Source organism: Pogoniulus pusillus, chromosome 22 (assembly GCF_015220805.1).
Source record: "Pogoniulus pusillus isolate bPogPus1 chromosome 22, bPogPus1.pri, whole genome shotgun sequence".
In the NCBI taxonomy this organism is placed as follows: Eukaryota; Metazoa; Chordata; class Aves; order Piciformes; family Lybiidae; genus Pogoniulus; species Pogoniulus pusillus.
In genome coordinates this window covers 20,030,333-20,045,122 of record NC_087285.1, presented here as the reverse complement: position 1 = coordinate 20,045,122, position 14,790 = coordinate 20,030,333, and the positions used below count along the sequence as shown (strand labels likewise).

The 14,790-nt window shown below is 47.2% G+C and overlaps 1 protein-coding gene across 3 annotated transcripts in view; it reads right to left on the bottom strand.

The window, feature by feature from the left end:
- ADAMTS2 (ADAM metallopeptidase with thrombospondin type 1 motif 2) overlaps positions 1 to 14,790 on the bottom strand; it is a 232,305-nt gene that overhangs the window by 47,490 nt on the left and 170,025 nt on the right. For all 3 annotated transcript variants that reach the window (XM_064162100.1, XM_064162101.1, XM_064162102.1), the window contains one exon: positions 9,979 to 10,062. In XM_064162100.1, the coding sequence (XP_064018170.1) occupies positions 9,979 to 10,062 (84 nt within the window). The remainder of the gene's footprint in view (positions 1 to 9,978; positions 10,063 to 14,790) is intronic.

The following is a 14,790-nucleotide window of genomic DNA, read 5'->3' as shown; positions in this document are numbered from 1 at the left end:
CCACTAGGATTTAGATGCTATACTGTACTCTATGCATTTGTCATTCCAGAACACTTAAAGCAGAGCAAAACATAGCCTGGGCCAAAACTAAGAGAGAAGTTCTATAGTCAGTGCTTAACTACAGCTCTGTTTGATGTGCCCCCTGACTGAGTGCATCAGCATCCACTACATGAAAAAGAAAATCCTCTTGTGGAAGAACAACTGGAATTGAGAAAAGAAGTGACTGCCAAACTGAGGCCTGATTTTTGGCAACATTGGGACATTACAGTTCTGCAAATGTTCAGAAAAACAAATTAAGAAACCAACGAGAGGCACAGTTTGGACTCTGATACTGCTCTGGAATGAAAGAAGTTGTCATATAATCCCGTGCTGGATCGTAGTGCTTCCAGCTGTAATTCCCCTGGAAATTGAACTAATAACCCTATTTACATGGTGGGGCAGTTGTGGTGTCTTTAGTGCATCTTTGTGCATCTGTAAGAACAGGCTTAAATAAACTTGGGAGTGACTGTTGCAGGGTGTGCTGGTTTGAGGCTAATGGGAATGTTTTAATGAGAAAAAATGGATTCTAGGCAGTGCAAAGGAAACAAAAGGTTATGTCTGCCTCACTCATAGGCTCGCTGAGATGTGGAAAAGGAGGCTCAGAGGTGATCTTGTTGCTGTCTACAACTACCTGAAGGGAGGTTGTAGCCAGGGCTCTTCTGCCAGGCAGCCAGCAACAGAACAAGGGGACACAGTCTCAAGTTGTGCCAGGGGAGGTCTAGGCTGGATGTTAGGAGAAAGTTGTTGCCAGAGAGAGTGATTGGCATTGGAATGGGCTGCCCAGGGAGGTGGTGGAGTCACTGTCCCTGAAAGTGTTCAAGAAAGGACTGGATGAGGCACTTAGTGCCATGGTCTGGTTGATTGGCCAGGGCTGGGTGCTAGGTTGGGCTGGATGATCTTGGAGGTCTTGGAGGTCACAAGGACACAAACATAGAAAAGACAGTGTCTATCTGTCAGATTTGGGTGTCTGTGTTTTCTCCCTGGGCTTCTGCTCCTCTGCCTGGATCTGTGGAACCCAACTAATCCTTCTGCTTCTCACCCCCCTTGCCAATCCTCCCAGCTCACCGTGCACACGAGGCAGACTCTGGGATAAGAGTGAGGGGCAGAAAGAAGGTGGAAGGGTGGTTGGGAGCCCCTCCTGGGGACTTCAATTTCTGGGAGGGCTGCTGTGTTCCTGTATTACTTTTGACTTGCATATTTCTGTCTATAGCTGTAAATCCTGGTGTGCATTATATACACATGTCTGCTTGTAAATTGTGCTAAGCTGTAAATACAGCTTCAGTCCTTAACTTCCAGCTGCCTGAGTCTAGACTGGGTGATTTCATAAGAGGTGGGGGGGCAGGTAACTCCCAAACCATCATGCAGGGCAAAATCTTCAGGCAAAAATCCTATTCAGTTAAAGAAGGTTTGTCCATTGTTGAGGTCTTTAATAACACCTCTCTGTAGTAAAACAAAAGCAAACACAAACCCCCTCCTATCTACACCATCTCCTCTTTGTTCTCATTTCTCCAAAGCTTCACAAAAGAAATTGATCCTTTGAAGGAGCTCAGTGAGAAATCTTACAGAAGACTCAAAAAGCAAAGCATGCTGTAAAATGATGAGAAATCTCATCATTTGTATCACCTGCTAGCAGTTCTTTGTCTGATATTGATCTCCTGTATGTTCTACCCAATGAAAATCATCACATCTTACCAGATGCATTGATCAGAAAGCAAACCAAAGATACAGACTATCAACATGTGCTTTCTTTAAGGGTACCTGAATCTCTGCATGACTGTCAAACAAGCAGAGCATATAAAAAAGTCCATCCTTTCTCAACAGCCCCTAGTTTATAGCTGCCCTCCATCATAGCACGTTCAACAAGACCAAGTGCAAGGTTCTGCAGCTGGGTCAGGGCAATCCCAAGCACAAATCCAGGCTGGGCAGTGAGTGGCTGGAGAGCAGCCCTGAGGAGAGGGACTTGGGGGTGCTGCTGGGGGAGAAGCTCAGCAGGAGCCAGCAGTGTGCACTTGCAGCCCAGAAAGCCAAGCAGAGCCTGGGCTGCAGCAGCAGAAGTGTGGCCAGCAGGGCCAGGGAGGGGATTCTCCCTCTCTGCTGTGCTCTGCTGAGACCCCAACCTGAAGTACTGCATCCAGTTCTGGAGCTCCTATGACAAGAGGGCTGTGGAGATGCTGGAGAGTGTCCAGAGCAGGGCCAGGAGGATGCTGAGAGGGCTGCAGCAGCTCTGCTGTGAGCACAGACTGAAAGAGTTGGGGCTGTGCAGGCTGGAGCAGAGGAGGCTCTGAGGTGACCTTCTTGTGGCCTCCCAGTATCTGAAGGGGGCTACAAAAAAGCTGGGAAGAAACTGTTTAGGCTGTCAGGGAGTGAGAGGACTGGGAGGAATGGAGCAAAGCTGGAGGTGGGGAGATTCAGAGTGGACGTGAGGAGGAAGTTCTTCACCACGAGAGTGGTGAGAGGCTGGAATGGGTTGCCCAGGGAGGTGGTGGAAGCCTCATCCTTGGAGGTGTTTAGGGCCAGGCTGGATGAGGCTCTGGCCAGCCTGGTCTAGTGTGAGGTGTCCCTGCCCATGTCAGGGGGGTTGGCACTGGATGTTCCTTGTGGTCTCTTCCAACCCTGACTGATTCTATCTCCTTTTAAATAACCTCCATAATAACCTTTGGATCAGAGATTTCCTGAACCAGACACATCTTCATGCTGCATTCTCATTCACTTTTCCAGCTACCTCACCTTGCCAGACAAATGCTGTTGTCCTGCAAGAAAGAGGCTTCGGAAATGATGGGAGCAGGCACAGCTTGTTAGCAGACTGAACAGACATGATGTGTTTTACAAGGAACTTGTGCAGAACTTTACTCTTGTAGAGTTATCAGAGAACTGACAATGTTTGCTGTTCAAGTCAATGAGGAGCCTTCAGCAGAGGCAGGAGAGCCCAGCCTCTTTGATGGGCAAAGCAATGAACAGTGTGCAGTCCTAAAGACTGTAAGTGAAGGTAAAATCTCTCTTTGCCAGACTGCAGAGAAAGTCTGGGGGCTAGCAGGCTGCATAGGAGGAGGTGTAGGTGTTACTGTTGGCCAGCAAAGGGCCAGCACTGCCAGGAACACGCAGGTCCTGCAGCTGGCTGGGAGCTCAGACCTGGCTGGGAAGGACCTCTTTCCAAACAGGACAGCAGGCCTGTGGAGAGCATTACTCAGCTGATCAGCAGGAAAACTGCCAATGGAAAAAGAAACTTTTCCTTTTCACAGCAAGAAAAGTAAAAAAGCTGTGGGCATTTCAGAGAACTGCTGATGGAAACAGATGGAGATGTTTGGCCAAGAAGTGGAAAGGTCTCAGCTGGGATTAAGTCCCCCATGCGAGGAGACACTGCAGAGGGTTACAAGGACAATTTGCCCTAGAGAATCAGCCCAGATCCTGGCTCTGGGAAGTGATACATCTACTAATGCCTTCCATTCTCCTTCTGTTTTGATTCTGCCTTCATTCCTGCTCTACTCTCTTACTTCTTAGATGGAAGCAGCAGAAATAACTAAACAAAACTAGCAGACAACTGAGTTGAGGCAAAGCAGGACTGTAAGAAATGCTTACAAGTAAATATTAAGCAGATCCAGAGATCTTTTGAGCCTTCTTTGCTGCTTGTCTTTTTGGAAGTTATCACTGTGATGTCCAGTTCTCTGTTATGTAGAAGTCATTTGTGAAGTTGACTGGAAGGGCCTTCAAATACTTGTAGAGATTGTTTGGAAAGCAAGAGATAGGTTCTTGTTCTTTATCAATTTCAAACAGAATCCTAGAACCAGTCAGGGTTGGAAGGGACCACAAGAAACATCTAGTTCCAATCCCCCTGCCATGGGCAGGAACACCTTACACTAGATCAGGCTGTCTAGAGCCTCATCCAGCCTGGCCTTCAACACAAAGTTATCTCAGAGAAAAACTGCAGATTTCCTCTATGTTCTCCCCAGGGTTTCTGAGACCCTTCCCATCAGCAGCACACACGATAGACACGGTGGTTCCACCCCGGGAACGGCAGCTTTCCCTAGCCAGCTGGTTTGTTTGCCTGCCCTTTGCCATAACCTCGCAATGATGCCGATGAGCAGGGACTCGATCAGAGGAACACACAACATTGAAGCTGGTCGGGAGCTTGCTGGAAAAGGACCTTTCCTATCTCATCCATTAGGTGGTGCTCCAAGAGTACCAACGGAAAAGGCTTTGGGCTCTTCGGTAGCTCCAGAAGGAGCAGAAATGTGCTTAACTTTATAGGCTTCAAACTATGGCAGCAAAAGTTGGAGCCCAGCAGTGCAAGCATTTGGGAAACAATTGAACACAGGAGTTTCCCTTCTTGAATGTGCAAAGTCTCTGCAAAACACAGTTTACACTGCTGCCACTTGGCACTTCTATGGCTCCTGGTGTTTACTGGATTAGGTCTTTGACATTGTTCTCTCACCCTGAACCAGACAAGCAAAACATAAATACATACAACTTACTGAATGTCCATGGTAACCAAACTAACAAAGCCAGCTCCTGCAGCACACTCCCACTTTGCATACAAAGGGTCTCTAAGGCTTCCTCATGGCAGCAGTTTGTAATCATTTCTCAGCCTCTAATTCTGTCTAAACCTAAGCAGATCAGGAATACAAAGTACTGTTTACATGATCTGCCAGCTCCACACTCTTCAGAGTCCCAACAAAACACACTGGGAAATGATAAGCTAGGAGTCTGAGCTATAAAAAAGGCAATTCAGCAATCTGCCCAGACAAAACCAAGAAGGACACTATCTCCTTTCCTCTTTATCCCCACAGTAAACACAGGAAAATAGTGCAACAAGATAAACAGCAGTCTAAATGCTATGTAAAATGTTACACAATACGTAGCTCCTGGCCAGTTCAGCCTCCTCAGAATTGGCTTAGAGGAGATGGTCAGAGGCTAGGCTCAAGAACTCCATCCTCAGACATCTTTGTACAGCACACTGCAAGATCAGCAGGCTCAGGGCAGAGCTCATTGCTGTCTACAACTACCTGAAGGGAGCCTGCAGACAGGTGGGGTTGGTCTCTGCTGCCAGACAACCAGCAACAGAACAAGGGGGCACAGTCTCAAGTTGTGCCAGGGGAGGTCTAGGCTGGATGTTAGGAGGAAGTTCTTCACAGAGAGAGTGATTGGCATTGGAATGGGCTGCCCAGGGAGGTGGTGGAGACACCATCCCTGGAGGTGTTGAAGAGACTGGATGGGACACTCAGTGCCATGGTCTGGTTGACTGGCTAGGGCTGGGTGCTAGGTTGGACTGGCTGAGCTTGGAGGTCTCTTCCAGCCTGATTGATTCCATGATTTCCTCTGGTTGCCATCCCAGATACATACAGCACACACACCCCCACCCCCCAGCCTACCCCCACCCCATTCTAGTTTGAATACAGGCGACTCAAGCTGTGCATATTGCTCCAAAGGAGCATTCAGAGCTGTCCTGCTTCGCCACATTCACACTTCCCAAGAAATAACCCTCAGAAATCCTCAGATGGTTGCACTTAGTGCAAACCTTCTGCAAAAGGTTGTCTGACTTTACTTGATCATTAATAACTGTGTCAATTACCCCCACCCCAGCTAGCAGGGGTGCTTCCCTCTGCTGCTCTGCAAGGGCAGCTCATCCGCACACAAAGTCACCACTGTCAATGGACAGAGCATGGGGCCAGAGCCAGGAATATCTGAGGTCTTCTCCCCAGGCTGCCAGTGGCCTTCCATGTGGCCTTGGAAAATAACACTTAACATCTTTGTTTTTTTAGCTGTGAAAAGGCAATAATAATCTTTATTCATCCACCTCAAAGAGGTGATGAGAGGATTTTATGCAGTGCTCGGGATTTCAGTGTTTCCAAACAGAGTTTCTAATAAGCAGTCAGGGGTTTTTAAGCCATTCTCAGCTCAACTCTTGCCACCTCCTCCTCTGCAGCTGGAGAGGGTGGCTGCTTTGCTTATTCCCCTGAGTACTCTAGAGCTAGCTGGATTACAGAGCTGTTACAACCAAAATAGGTCTAAATGGAATGATTTGCCCAAACATACAATTTTGTTCATCTGAAATGTAGCTGCAGTTCCCAAGATCTGGAATCATTCTTCCTACTACTGAAGTCAAAAAGGCAGGAACAAGCCAGCTCATCTTTTTCCTATTTGAAGAGCAATACACCACAGGTACTCCCATTTCTTAGTTTGCAGTATCCCATCAGATCAAAGAAGCCTGTGGCTTTGGGAGCCAACATAAAGGAAACACAGAGAAATGCACAGGAGCTTCTGGAGCCACCATGGACATGGAGCTGCCTTTGCAGGACATGTTGTGGTGGAACCATTAAATGAACAGGCAGTAGCCAGGCATGGCAGAAGCCTTCACATCATTTGGAGTACTGTGCCCAGGTCTGGAGACCTCAGCACAGGAAGAATGTGGACCTGATGGAGCAGGTCCAGAGGAGGGCCACAAAAATGATCAGGGGGTTGAAGCACCTCTGCTACAAAGGCTGAGGGAGCTGGCCTTGTTCAGCCTGGAGAAGAGGAGGATCCAGGGAAGCCTAATAGCAACCTTCCAGCATCTGAAGTGGGCTATGAGAATCACAGAATGGTTTAGGTTGGAAGGGACCTCGAATCTCATCCAGTTCCAACTCCCTGCCATAGGCAGGGACACCTCCTACTAGAACTGGCTGTCCAAGGACTCATCCAACCTGGACTTGAACACCTCAAGAAGCTGTGAAGCACAGAATCACTGAATGTGATCTATGATCCTACAACTCTATCTCAAGGAAAATCATAGAATCTTAGGATCAACCAGGTCGGAAGAGACCTCCAAGCTCAGCCAGTCCAACCTAGCACCCAGCTCTGGCCAACCAACCAGATCATGGCACTAAATGTCCCATCCAGGCTTTTCTTGAACACCTCCAGGGACAGTGACTCCACCACCTCCCTGGGCAGCCCATTCCCTCTGCCAACAACTTCTTCCTAACATCCACCACCTCCCTGAAACAAGTATGTTTCAAGGAATGGAGAGCCTTCAAGCAAGAACCACTGAAAAGCTGGTTGCTATGCAACTCAAGTGTTGCCCATATTATCCCTCTCAACAGCTGACATATTGTATAAAATACTATAATCCTGCTCAAAAAACCCCAAACACAGTGAGAGGCTGTTCGGGGGGGAGGGGGGAATTGGCAGTAGCTCAGAGTGCTGTCATCAACCTGACGTTGATGATAGATACTTCATCAATTACAGAGCCATAATGTAATTATTATGATTATTTAAATGGCACCCTTGATAATATACATTAAACTGCCTACAAGGAAGCAAATGAATCTGAAGATATCAGCTAGAGACTTTCAAAAGAAATGCTTACTGCAGCAAGACTGAGATTACATTTTCACCCTGTGAAGCCAAGCAGGCTGCTTCATTCATGCACTGCCTTAACTTGCACAGGTGCTCTTCCTTTTATTAGGTACTTTCATAGAATCATAAAATTAACCAGATTGGAAGAGACCTCCAAGATCATCCACTCCAACCTAGCACCCAGCCCTAGCCAGTCAAGTAGATCATGGATGGCACCAAGTGCCTCACCCAGGCTTTTCTTGAACACCCCCAGGGACAGTGACTCCACCACCTCCCTGGGCAGCCCATTCCAATGCCAATCACTCTCTCTGCCAACAACTTCCTCCTAATATCCAGCCTAGACTTCCCCTGACACAACTTGAGACTGTGTCCCCTTGTTCTGTTGCTGGTTGGCTGGGAGAAGAGACTTTGACTACATATTCCTCAAAGCTGGTAGTGCTGGTGTGTGGCATAGTAAAGTATTTCAAGATTTTGTTCTCATTCCTCAGAACAGGGTCAGGAAGTAAGAATTATTCACCTTTTGTCCCTGCTTTTCCTCTGCTAAATCATCCCAACTCTCTGAAACCTCCTCACCTTATAGAATCGTAGAATGGTTTAGGTTGGAAGGGACCTCGAAGCTCAGCCAGTTCCGACCCTCACTGCCATAGGCAGGGACACCTCCCACTAGAACAGGTTGCTCAAGGGCTCATCCAACCTGGCCTTGAACACCTCCAGGGAGGTTGTGGAGCACAGAATCACCCAAGGTGATCAAAGATCACCTTGGGTGATTCTGTGCTCCACAACCTCCCTGGGCAACCTGTGCCAGTGTCTCACCACCCTCACTGCAAAGAGCTTCTTCCTAATATCCAGTTTCAATCTCCCCTCTGCCACTTTAAACCCATTCCTCCTCCTCCTGTCATTACAAGACCTTGTCAATAGTCCCTCCCCAGCTCTCCTGCAGGCCCCCTTCAGATACTGGAAGGCCACTCCAAGGTCTCCTCAAAGCCTTCTCTTCTCCAGGCTGCACAGCCCCAACTCTCTCAGCCTGTCCTCACAGCAGAGCTGCTGCAGCCCTCTCAGCATCTTGGTGGCCTCCTCTGGACTGGCTCCAACAGTTCCATGTCCTTCTTGTGTTGAGGGCTCCAGAACTGCACATAGGACTCCTTCTACTCTCTGATACTACTCCTCTGGCAGGGAACTTTTAAGACATGAAGATATAACCCCAACATTCTTCCACAGCCAGAGCATGCAGGTCCTCCCCCATCAGGTGGAAGAGCTCTGAAACTGCTCACATGCTTTCACTTCGTCCAGAGGGCCATCAATTGCCTTTCATGCAAATAAGACCCAGACAGAGAAATGCAAGAAAAAATGACCTTCATGGCTATCTGGGGCAAGCTTGTGATAGCAGCATTATCCCATACCATGCCCTGCTGAAGCCAGCAGGAGAGCTCAAGAACTAAACCTCGTCCTGAGCAGATTACAGATCTAGAATGCGTGAGCAGATTACACAGCACTGCCTGCCCTTGTTCCTGTTTCCATGGAATTCGATGTTAATTTGGCTAAAACCAGGTTGCAGGTACAGAACAGCTCAATACTTTTGAAAACCATTTAGCAGTTCATTTCTCTTTACCCAAGTTTTGCTTCTAGAGTGACCCCTTCCATAGCAACAGGGAGGGAAAGAGCACTTAGTATATACAGGCAGGATCTGAGAGCTCTTGCCTTCTGGCCCCCATCCCACAGAACTCACTCAACTTTAAGCACTTGTGTTTAACATTAGCAGCACTACACAAGTTTAAATGAGTTCTTGGAATGAGGTTGCAGCCCTCAGCATCTTGCAAAACTTGTGTTTATTGTTACTTACACACAGTTCTTAGAACCATGGAATCAGTCAAGGCTGGAAGGGACCACAAGGATCACCTAGTTCCAACTCCCCTGCCATGGGCAAGGACACCTCACACTAGATCAGGCTGTCCAGAGCCTCATCCAGCCTGGCCTTAAGCATCTCCAGGGATGAGGCTTCCAGCACTTCCCTGGGCAACCTGTTCCAGGATCTCACCACCCTCATGCTAAAGAACTTCTTCCTAACATCCAATCTGAATCTCCCCATTTCCAGCTTTGGTCCACTCTTCCCAGCCCTATCACTACCTGACAGCCTAAAAAGTCCCTCCCCAGTTTTCTTATATCCCCCTTCAGATACTGAAAAGCCACAATAAGGTCACCATGGAGCCTTCTCCTCTCCAGATTGAACAGCCCAACTCCCTGAGTCTATCCTCATAGCAGAGGTGCTCCATCCCCCTGAGCATCTACATTACCTTGTGTTCTCTTCAGGAAACAAACGTTCCCTACGTTCCATGGATAACTCCAAAGAGATCTGGAAAGGCACACTGCCAGAGCTAAGCAACAACTTCAAACAGCACAGGGAAAGCCCAGACGAAAGGGAAACTTTGGGCAATGTGAAGTTCAAATGATAACCAAATGTATGCAAACAAAACATTTCTATCCACAGACTGGCGAGGTCAAGCTATGAATTAAAATACAAACCCAACAGTTGTCCCCAGGAACTCCATTTATCATAACAGGAATGAAGCCCAGAGATATTGGTACCCTCCATTTAAATTCACCTTTGCTTACCTTGCTGTAGCTCAGCAGGATTATCCTCACCAAGACAACGTTGATGTGGGCACCCAGGGACTCGTCGTGATAAATTTCATTGACCTGCAAAAGAGTTCAGCACCTTAACCACGGCGCTGGCGAGAGGCAGCTACGAAGCAGTGATGCTGCAGGACCCTTCATGCGCTGTCATTAAGCCATAGATCAGTTTGTGATCCCATATAAATTGAGGAAAATTCCACCAGTGTGAGAGGGGATCACAGGATCATAGGATATTAGGGATTGGAAGGGGGCTCTGGAGATATATGAGCCCAAACTCCCTGCCAGAGCAGGATCATAGAATCATAGAATCAACCAGGTTGGAAGAGACCTCCAAGATCATCTAGTCCAGCCTAGTACCCAGCCCTGTCCAGTCAACCAGACCATGGCACTAAGTGCCTCATCCAGTTCTTTCTTGAACACCTCCAGGGATGGTGACTCCACCACCTCCCTGGGCAGCCCATTCCAATGCCAATCACTCTCTCTGTGAAGAACTTCCTCTTAACATCCAGCCTAGATATCCCCTGCCACAACTTGAGACTGTGTCCCCTTGTTCTGTTGCTGGGTGCCTGGCAGTAGAGACCAACCCCACCTGGCTACAGCCTCCCTTCAGATAGTTGCAGGCAGCAATGAGGTCACCCTTGAGCCTCCTCCTCTCCAGGCTATTAACTGGTACATATTAACAGGTATTTAAGTGCCAGTCCAAAGGCACTTACAGGCATCATGGTGCACCTACACCATCACCATGCAGCTGAGCTGCTCTAAGAGCTGCTGTTGCTAAGAAGGAATATTCCCAGCTACCTCCATTCTATGATTCCATGATTCCTACCTCATCCCAGCAATGTGTGCTTGTTGGAGCCCAGATCCTAGTAACCCAAGCAAAACCCTGAACAGTTGGTCGAGCCCATTCATGGGGAGGGGAACAAGCAAGCAGGACAGGACCTCTCTCCTGAGAGCCATTTGCTGCATCAGCTCAGCTGAACCCTCTAAGTCTTCCATCTGTGACCCATCACATCACACTGACATGAGGATCCAGCTCCCTAGCAAAGCAGGGTCGGGCACATGGGCTGGCTTCACCGTGCATCACAACTCATCAGTGTCACAGTTTGCAAGCAGAGCAAAAGCTACAACATGCCAGCAAATTAAAAACCCCTCCTTTCTTTAATATATATATTAGAACTGGGTAACTGAGCACGGAGAAGTCACCCTAGGAACAGGGGTAAACATGTAAAGAATGCAATGTGGCTGTGTGAAGATTATTTAGGAAGCACTGCTGCAAGCAAGCTAGGCAAATATGAACTGTTAAAGAGGCTGACTGAGGCCTTTGGTGATGAAGACTGCATCAGACTCAGCCAAATGGCAGGGGTTTAGCTTTACAAATTAGAAGAGGCAGATGAGATTCCCTGCGAGGCAAATGTCTTTCCTAAAACCTCCTTCCCTTGGCAAAGGCTGCACCACACTGGGCTGCTTTGCTGGCTGGACCTAAAATGTAATTTATTCCTACAAAAGAGATTCATTACTACAAGCTAATAAGTAACTTTCAGAAAACCTTTCATTGGAAATGTAGTAAACAGTGTCCTGTTTCTTCAGCCAGCCCTGCTTTTAATGGCCCATCTCTTATCTCTCTAAAAATCATTACAACTAAACACATCAGCAGAGCTTTTGTTAAGCAATCCCCACTGACATTTTAAAGTGAAGCCTAATTAATGTTATCAGTATGTTTTGATATAAAAGTCTCATTTTATGCCTGCTAAATGTCCAGCTTTTCAAAGTCCTCAGCTTCTTGGGCTGTTCTCAAGAGACAACGTGGCTGAAGCACAGCTCCAGGAGCAGACTCACACCCTGCATCTGCCCAGGCACCTGGGGAACATGCTGTGGGCAGCCTGGTTCCAGCTTGTTACTGGTGACTGGCTGACATCCTTGGCTGCAAGAGGGTGGTTGACTGGCTTCAGGGGCCATTATATTCACAGCAGTGTAGAAGTAGGTGATCTGTTCAGATCTGCTCTGTACACAGTACCTCTGGGAACTAGATCACTTATATCCAAGTCCAAATAAGAGTTTAGAAGACTAACTTTATATTCTTGTGCTTAAAAACAATCTTTGACTTTTATGTTGAGGACCATAAAGAGCTGTGCTGGTTTGAGGCTAATTGGAACATTTTAATGAGAGAAATTAGATGCTAGGCTGTGAAAAGGAAGCAAATGGTGATGTCTGCTTCACTCATAGGCTTGCTGAGATGTAGAAAAGCAAGGACACAAACAGTGTCTATCTGTCAGAGTTTGGTGTCTGTGTTTTCTCCCTGGGCTTCTGCTGCTCTGCCTGGATCTGTGGAACCCAACTAACCCTTCTGCTTCTAAACCCCCTTGCCAATCCTCCCAGCTCACCTTGCACATAAGGCAGACTCTGGGATAAGAGTAGGGGGCAGAAAGAAGGTGGAAGGGTGGTTGGGAGCCCCTCCTGGGGCTTCTGATTTCTGGGAGGGCTGATGTGTTTCTGGATTACCTTTACCTTGATTACAACTGTAAATAGTTGTGTCTATTATGTAAACACCTGCTTGGATATTGTGCTAAGCTGTGAATACAAAGCTTCATTCCTCAACTTCCAGCCAGCTGAGTCTAGTCTGGGTGATTTCGTTGTGCATGGCAGGGCAAGTAACTCCCAAAGAGGTCAAACACAAAGATGCATTTAGCTTCACAAAAATCCTTTCACCCAGGAAATAGACCCTTGCACATTGTCAGGGGAGGTAAAGGTATTAATGTGCCTCCTTCTTTGTACAGTGGGAAGAGAGCACACCCATCAAGAACAGGAGGCTGAAACAAGCTGTAAAGTACCTAGAGGTGAAATAAGCGCTGAAAAGCTCCTGTGCATAGAGGGCAGCAAATGCAGCATGTAAATAAGTGTTTAATTAGTTCATAAAGCATAATCCCAACTGCTGCAGACTGCTCTCTCACTAACTTGCAGAATTTAACCTAAGCCTCTGTTAACAATAGTGGAGCAAAGGAACAGCCCTATCGCTGCTGCCTGCCAGGACAAAACTTGGCTTCGAAACCTTGACGGAGCAGAACAGAGACACTGTTTGACTGTTCATGCAAATGACATCTAACCAACAAACTGTGAATGAAGAGAAAAGCACCAGCAGTGTAAAAAGCTGCTTGGTTCTCTAGGGATACTGCATTTTCTGTAAGACACTGGGTCAATTCAGAGCTCTAGGGCTTGGTTTTATTAACAAGGATGAGTCCAACCCCTCTGCACACAGCGGCTGAATTGGAGCCTCTGTGCCTTTCTCTGAGCTAAACAGTGGCTTCACTGCACCTAGATAATATGCTGTAATAGATGCTTTGCTTTCTTCCAGCATGGCCTAAATTGCACCTATTTGTTTCAGGAAGTTATCAAAGCTATGAGATCTAAGAGACTGAATGTTGTGTTCTCCAAGGTTCATGAACAGTGCACACAGCGAAAGGGTCTCCACATTTCCACCTGCTTATTTCAACAGGCAAGCAGAGGTAAGTTAATGCAGTTCAGTGCACAGGGCACAAAATGACCAACTGGCCTGTGCAATTGGAAAGCTCCAGGCTCTCACCCAGCACCACTGTTTCAAAGCAGAGATAATCATACAATGGATGTATGGGTTCAGATGGCTCTGCAATAAAGACACACAGATGTGAAAATGGTAAAATGGTTGCCTGGTACTTTTCCAGCAGGATATCCTGGTTTATATCAACCCCAACAACATCAGAATCAATCTCCTGGTGTTCTTCCATCAGTAAGTCTAAAACTACTTTGCTGCTATGAAAAGAAACTACAGAGAGGCCATCCCCAAAATCACAGCTCCTGAACAGAAGGCAGGGAATGCATTAAACCTTGTTAGATGTCCTACAGTGATTCAGCATTTATGGAGGGTGAGGAAGAAGGCTGGGTAAATCTCAAGGAATTCAAGGCATGGTGGAATACAGTAAAGAGACCTTCATCAAGCTACTGTAGTTCACACTATTTTGGGATAACTTGGGTTTATTTTTCTGGGATACTTCCATCAAAGCAAAGCACGGATTTCTATTTAAAGTTTCCCTTCAGAAATCAGGCTGGCACAGATTGGTGCAATGTAAGAAAAACAAAGACTTCATTTGGTTTGTTGTTTTTTTTTTCTTCTGTTCCTTTCTGCTTATTTTATAATTCTTCTGCCCTGAGCATGTTTCAAGTCAGCACAGTAAGCACTTAAAATACATCAAAAAGAGAAACCAAGTGAAGAAAAGCTGAGCACCCTGCTTTGCAAAAGCACTCTGAAGGTGTCTGTTATTGAGCAAAGCAGGGCCCAGGACTAAAAGGGAACTTTGAGGGCTGCTGTAACTCAAATACTAATAAACAGTTGTGCTAGTGCTGGTGCAGAGCAAGTTACCTGCTGATAGAGCTGGCAGGAGCTTTAGGAAGGTCAGCTGGTGCCCCAAATCTCTCATTAAACCAACAGGAGAAAGGATATTCTGCATATTTTGGCGAATCATAGGCAAACTCATCTTGCAGTCTGAAGGAGTTCCCAGCCTGGCAAGGGCTGTTAGCACCAGCTTTGCAAAAGCCAGCTCAGCTCATCACAACAGGGCTCTGGCCCACCGAGCCGTGAACCATCGCGCCCAAGCTCATCCCAAGGTTCAACCTCTGCGGCTCCACACGTCACATCATGTGTCTGCTGCTTCCTCGGGCTCCCCCAGCACACACACCCAAAGAGCAGCTGAGAGTTTCAACCTCTGGCTGCCATCAACCTCAAGCAAATCTGACACAGCTCCAGCAGCCACCAGAGGCCAT